General features: G+C 33.5%; 1 protein-coding gene across 1 annotated transcript; it reads right to left on the bottom strand.

Annotated features, from left to right (window-relative positions):
- Nucleotides 1-680: 680 nt before the first annotated feature.
- Nucleotides 681-5462, bottom strand: LOC111984870 (ammonium transporter 2). Its single transcript, XM_024016489.2, has 4 exons — nucleotides 4763-5462; nucleotides 3992-4277; nucleotides 3644-3747; nucleotides 681-1318 (listed from the first exon to the last, which is right to left on the bottom strand). Exons 1-4 carry the CDS (start codon nucleotides 5366-5368, stop codon nucleotides 884-886), a joined length of 1431 nt encoding a protein of 476 aa, XP_023872257.1. The 5' UTR covers nucleotides 5369-5462; the 3' UTR covers nucleotides 681-883.
- Nucleotides 5463-7114: the final 1652 nt, after the last annotated feature.

The following is a 7114-nucleotide window of genomic DNA, read 5'->3' as shown; positions in this document are numbered from 1 at the left end:
GACATGGGTTTCTCGGGGTGGGATTCTCTGCACGGCTGTGTTCGAGGTTCGTGGGTCGGTGTGGCCACAGTGGTGGTGGATGTGGGTGGCAATGGGTATAGGTTTTTGGGTGTTGTTGGTGGTGGTGGTGGTGGTGGTGGTGGTGGATTTTTGGGTGTTGGTGGTGGTGGATTGTTGATTGGGTTGTGGATTGTTTCGATTGTACCATTGTTCTAATTCGTGGGTTGATTTTTTTTTTTTTTCCTTGTTGGTTGCTGGTTTTTTGGTTGAGCTTGAGGCTACGTGATGGTGGTTGTGGTTTGGTGGTGTCATGATGGTGGCAGTGATGGTGGTGGTAATTGATTTGGGTTAAAAGCTAGAATGAAATCACTAATGTTGGGTGTTTTGTAAAGTGAGAAGGTAAAATAGATAAAGTAGTTTTTTGTGATGTCAAATAACTAAATTTATAGCTTCACCAATGTGGATGCTCTTATAGCCTCTAGAGTTAAGTATTACACAATTACTAGTCACATAAAACAACTCTACAAAGTGTGAAGTGTACACTCAAAACAAATAATCAAAATAAGACTCAAAGTGGGGGGAAAACAACAACGGAATTTTGTATGTATATATTTTCTCCTATAAAGATATTATAAGTTCACTCAAAAATTATACTCACAAAATCAAATAATTACAAAACATTTTACACCAAAAAAATTATTCAATACTCCATTGATCTTCTCACATGAATTGCGGATTCCATCGTACATTTAATTACTGAATCCACTATTACATAATAGAAGTAAACATTATTCTCGGAATATTAAATAATTACCTCTTACACTCCATGTCCTACCAGCATGTTTTCTCATTGTTTTTTGTGGCCTATGATACACTAGATGGCTTACAAGTTGATGGTCACACCTCTTGCTCCATTGATGTATGGTGACGGTGCTGTGTCTGAGTGCAAAGATGCATGCCAACCATGCTTTGTAGGGTCATATTTTTCCCCATCTCCCCAAAGAGCATAAGCCTCCTCTCCATGCACAGCATCGTCTCCAATCACCAGCTGATCGTCAGGCATTCTTAATGGAATAAAAATCTTTATGCCTAGACAAATTATTGTGGTGGACACTATGTTCCAACCAATCACAAACGTGGCTGCAGCCAATTGCTTCAAGAATTGCACCCAACCCTTAGAACCATAAAATGCACCCCTTGTGTTGGGATTTTTCAGTATGAGAGCACAAAGGTCTGGCTCCGCCAAAAGCCCGGTGAGAAGCCCGCCTAGTAGCCCTGCCACCGCGTGCGTGTGAAATACACCTAAGGTGTCATCCACCTATAACCATACAATTAATAGAGCAATTTTTAGGTAATTTGAATCGAAAAAGACAAAAATTATTATCAATTTTATTACAAAAGACTTCGAAATTTAACATTATATATGATTGGTGTGCCGACATTTATATTCAATAATATAATAAATAAATATTTATATAACTTTTTGTGATATTTTATAAGATTTATAGTATCTCAACGTTACTCTTTGAAGTTTCCTCATATAAAAGTCATATGTTGTTGGATATTCTTCATTTGTTTGAATGAAAGAGTTTCCTGCCCATGTTGGTCAAAGTTACAAGAGACTTTAGGGAGTGAATAATGATTCCAAAACAAAGAAAGGGTTACAATTAATTGAATTTGTGGTGATAAATCACTTGAGAATTTAATCATGGCAATACCATTAGGGTCCTTTCAAATTATGCAATCAAGATACTCTATAAGATAAGAGAATAAAGCCGATGTGATTACTATTTTATCGTTGAAAACAATGGGTGGTATAATTACAATGCTTGCTTGCTATTGAAGCGAATTAGAATACTAGTATATTAGTGAAAAGGACAAAACAAGAAGAAGATATTTATAAATCGAATGCTATTTACCACTCCATCACTATGTAAAAGAAGATATATACATAATAGAATGAGTGGATTGAATTATACCACTCCATCACTATGTAAATTAACATTATTTAATTTGGAGTCTTTAAATTATAGATTTTCAAACAAAATTTAATATTCTATCATCCATACTGATGCTATACAGTTCACCTTAATTAAGAACTCTAAATGATGTCAATGATTCTCTTTTATTCAATAAAAGTTCATCATGTTAATAATGGAGAAGGTTTATATTAATAATGCTAATTATTGATGATGGTGCTGAGACCTAAAAGGGATTGAGATCCCTGCAATTCTCTCACAACATTTTTTACCTTTTTCAATTTTTTTTTTTTTTTTTTATACTTTTTACTTTTTTTACTCTTTTAAAATTAATCCAAGGCCAGATTAAAAGCAACTTTCAATATAAACCACTTCAAAACTTTTACACTACAATATTCGTGTGGTATTTGCATGGGATTTGGATCCACCTAAAAGAGCCCTGCAGGCTAATTCTAGGTCTTGATCAGGCCTATTAGCTAAGAGATTATCCCTGATTACCATCCTCAATCTTCTCAAGAGGTTAATCAAAGGCTTGAGAAAATAATTTATTTCTGCCCTGTAGGAATGGAGAAAAAAATGGCATATAAGGCCCACGTTTAATTTTGTTTTATCTGTCTTTTAATATCGTTGTATCTTGCTTTCCAAAAATATATATATATATATATATATATATATATCGCTGTATCTTATTGGTTAAAGAGAAAAAGCAGAAAAGCCGCCTTTGAAGATAAGATTATATCCATTAAAAAAGAAAAAAAGAAAAGAAAAAAGAAGATAAGATTATAGAATGAAAATGATAGAAGAGATTGAATCATGCACATGGGAAAGCAACTGAAGTCTTAAGGATGGTAATAATACTGCTATGGTATTATTGGAAATATTACGTGTAAGTGAAGGAATGATGTGTATTTGTTAATAGGTCATTGTTGAAAACGATTGATGCTTTGTCCGGTTATTGCAATGGTAACTATTGAAGAAAAATTGTAATTAAGAAAGAAAAATAAATATACCAAGAAAAAAACCCCCAAAAGAATGTATTGTATATTGTTGGCTAAGTGGAAAGAAAACGCCGTCTCTCAAATAATAAAAAAGAGAAAAGAGGCATGAAATTTTGTGTTATAAACTTTTTCATTCTAAATGTTAACATTAAAAAAAAAAAAAAAAAAATCAAATTCATCATAAAGTTTCATAAGCCAACATCAACATATGACACTTCTGCAATAAGTGGATTTTCAAATGGTTTTTTTGAAACACAACTTTTTTTAGGGAAAGAGAACATTTCATGCTTTATTTTAATACATGGATTTTCATGTCTTCATAAATCTCCTTACCTAGTTATAGCAAGTGGATCTAGTGGAGACCAAATTGCCTTGATTTGAGCTTATTATCTTTCAAACATATTTGGGTAAATTAAGGTTTCATAACCATATATAAGGTATAATGAAATCCTCATTTCATTTGCAAAAAGGAACCTAGAAAAAGCATCCTGATTAAATCTAGCTTGAATATTTTTTATCACACATGACTTATTTCTCGACTTTGTTAGTGGCAAAAAGTGGTGCGAACAAGCTAGCAAATTTGTCAACTCTATTACCTAACATGTTTCACGAGTATAAAAGAGAAATAAGCACCCCAAAAAAAAATAAAAAATCTAAAAGCCTCACCTTTTGTAGCAAACTAGACTTTTTGTGAAGGACCATCATGGATACCCATGGAATACTACCAGCAAGAATTCCATACACTATAGCCGCCCATGATTGCACCAACCCTGCAACAACCCCCAATATAATAATGTCACCATGACACTTATCGTGTGTATCGAATATATGTATCTTCTTTCTTAGAATGCAATTATATGATCTACAAGTCGATAGATGAATGATGCATAAGTCCAATTTATGAGATTCATTCTCTCAGTCTCGCCAAATTTTCTCAAGTGACTAAGTGAATGAAAATAATAATAATAATAATAATGAGACTTATAACAAGGGTTTGGCCAAAAAAATACAAACCTGCTCCTGGAGTAATGCAGGCTAGACCAGTCATCATGCCCTGAACAGCTCCAATCACAGAAGGTTTCCCAAAGAACACAACATCTAGAGATGTCCAAACAAGAAGACTAGTGGCTGCACTTATGTTGGTGTTTATGACTGCTATTGAAGCGTCAACGTTTGCTGCGTAGGGTGCCCCACCATTGAAGCCTGACCAACCCATCCACAATAGCCCAGCACCAGCAAGCATAAGTAAAACATTGTTAGGAGGAAACCTCTCCCTATCACTTTTCAGCCTCGGCCCAACCTATACCAATTTAGCATTATATTAGTGTGACAGGAAAAACACGGTATCTCTTCTGATGAAATCTTAGAATTAATATCTTGTTTGATTTTATATTTTAATACTTGATTCTGTGGTAAAAAAAGACATGTCACTTAAGAAAATAACAATAAGTATGATCTTGGATAGATGTAAATGATGGAAAAGAATAAATTTATCATTTCCTGATTAGACTGTTGAGAATTTATAACTGATTCTAAAATTTTAAAACTACAGTTTGGTTGTTATTGTTATAGTACCTTGATTTGTGAAGATTTTTTTTTTTATAAAGATTTGTTAAGATCTTGTGTATACACACACACACATACATATGGATTAAGTCAATTTGGAGTATATAAGTGATTATGAAGATTGATTAATTGTATATAATTAGCCCTTAAATCTTTGGATTATCATTTTTTTCCCCCTAAGAACTTAGTTAACTAAAGACAAAAGGAAAAGAATGGTACCCAATAAGCTGCAGTGGAACCAGAAATCCCAGAGGAAAGATGGATAACATAGCCGCCAGAGTAATCAATGGCACCCCAATGGTAAAGAAACCCACCGCCCCAAAGACTGAAGGCTCCCACAGTGTAGCAAAACACAAGCCAAAGAGGTACAAAAACCATCCACGCCTTGATGTTCATGCGCCCAAGCACAGACCCAGCAAGCAAAATGGTGGTAATGGCAGCAAAAGTGAATTGAAAGTACACAAGTGAAGCCATAGGATACCAAGGCCTGATGTTAGTCTCAGGGACTTTTGCTTGGTGGACAAGATACTTTTGGCTTAAAGCTGGTGCACCTTTGCCCCAGAAGGGAAGGAGTTCATCACCAAAAGCCATGCGAAAGCCCACAAGAACCCAACAAATAAGCACTGCAGCAAAGGCATAAAGAGCCATGAAAGCTGAGTTCACAGCCCATTTCTTCTTGACTATACTGGCATAGAGAATAACAAGGCCAGGCATGCTTTGAATGCCCACGAGAGTGGCTGCTGTCATTTGCCATGCGTTGTCGCCTTTATTTAGCCAGTCAGGCACTGCTGGGCTAACAAGGCTATAGGCTGGGGTAGCGGCCATGGCTCTTTGCTTCTTTAGGCCAATATGTATGTGTGTTAATAAAGCTCTGTTTTCCTAAGCTAGTTCATTTATAGTGGGGTTTTTTTGTTTTGCCGTTTTGGTGATCAATTCACAAGGTGAACATCCATGGAGTCAACGCGGTCGTCTCTTTCGCTTACTAGTCTGAATTATTTGGAAGCTTCCAGTGAACTGTCACACAAAATTTAGGTACAGTTTGTATAGGGTATTATTATACTTTTAAGTTCTTCAAATAAATTTAACTATATAATTATATTGACCAATGCTTTAAAAAAAAAAAAAAAATAGAACAACGTCCTCTCAATTTTATACATTTAATAGTTGAGAGCTTTTTATTAAAAAAAAATAAACAATGTACAAACTAACATGTCATATTTGTAAAATTTAATATAAATCAAAATTAATAGATCCACTTCATATAGAGAATATAATTTTCCAATAGGAAGAGTAATATATTTTCTAAGAATAATTAAATTTAACCGTATAATTCATTAGCGAATATAGGCATATAATTGATTTTTATTTTCTTTTATATATATATATATAGAAAATAGCCATTAATTTCATAAATGAAAAATTAAATCGGTTTGAATTATAGCGTTGAGACGTGAATGAAATCAGCTTAAACATCCTTCATCCACACTATAAGTCATATAATTGAACTTGATTGAGATTTGAGAAACTAGAAATTGGAGCTAAGTTTGTTCCCATTTGACATATTTAGGCTATAGTTTTAAAAATTAAGAAATAAAATAAAATAAATAAATAAAACGCTATAGCACAGAGAATAGCATATGTGAATGTAATCGGACATTGGAGGCGTTGAATAGTATGAATTTATAAATGGAGGTCGGTCTGTTCCACACGTGAACTTGTGGGGAAGTTGCTTTTGTTTGATGGGCCAACTGGTCAAGGCCACAAGGTAGTACGGAACATGTGGAATGGAAATTTGTACACTTGCTTATCAATTATTATCCATGCGGCTCATACTTTTCAGTTTTGACTGGCTTTATTAACAATCAATTTTTAGTCGATTGTTCCTTTTTCATACAAGATAAGGCTATTTCAATACCTAATTAGCTAGGAAACATTTAGATTGTGTCATTGCAATCCTTCTATTCAACCGTGTACTCTTGGTGCAATGGACATTCCTTAAGTATAAATACTTGTGAGGTAAAAAGGTAAAGGACGGGGTTCAAATCTTCAGGAAAGAGTTTCACACACATATACACTTAGATTATATTAAAATAGAAATTCTATTTTATATATAAAAAAATATAAATAAACAAAAAGAGGTGCTAAAAATTGTATTATTAAATTATATCTCTAAACAATTTGGTCAAATTTTGAAGGAACTAAACGATGGTAAATTGATTCAATTCTCATCAAATCTTTCTTTTCTTTTCTTTTTTTTTTTTTTTTTTTTTTTTTTTTGCAAATTTCCTTGCAGATACATTATAATTATGTGGAAGAATTGTTACAATGAATTATATGCATTATTATTTTATATGAGAGTGATTAGGGTTGAACTTGAATAATAAATTAACTCATGCGTGTGTGTGTATATATATATATATATATCATCTCTTTCACAGTGTGTAGACCTCATATTTATATTGAATCTCCAAGCTACGAAAGGAAATATGAAAATATTCTCTGTGTGAAAGTTGTTGTGTGATTGTGTGTGATGATTAAATGATGAGTGAAAATATGATAGAGAAGAGCACA

This window comes from Quercus suber, unplaced genomic scaffold (genome assembly GCF_002906115.3).
Source record: "Quercus suber isolate HL8 unplaced genomic scaffold, Cork oak 2.0 scaffold_982, whole genome shotgun sequence".
Classification (NCBI taxonomy): domain Eukaryota; kingdom Viridiplantae; phylum Streptophyta; class Magnoliopsida; order Fagales; family Fagaceae; genus Quercus; species Quercus suber.
Note: the sequence above shows the minus strand (reverse complement) of the source record. Positions and strands in the feature narration are given on the sequence as shown.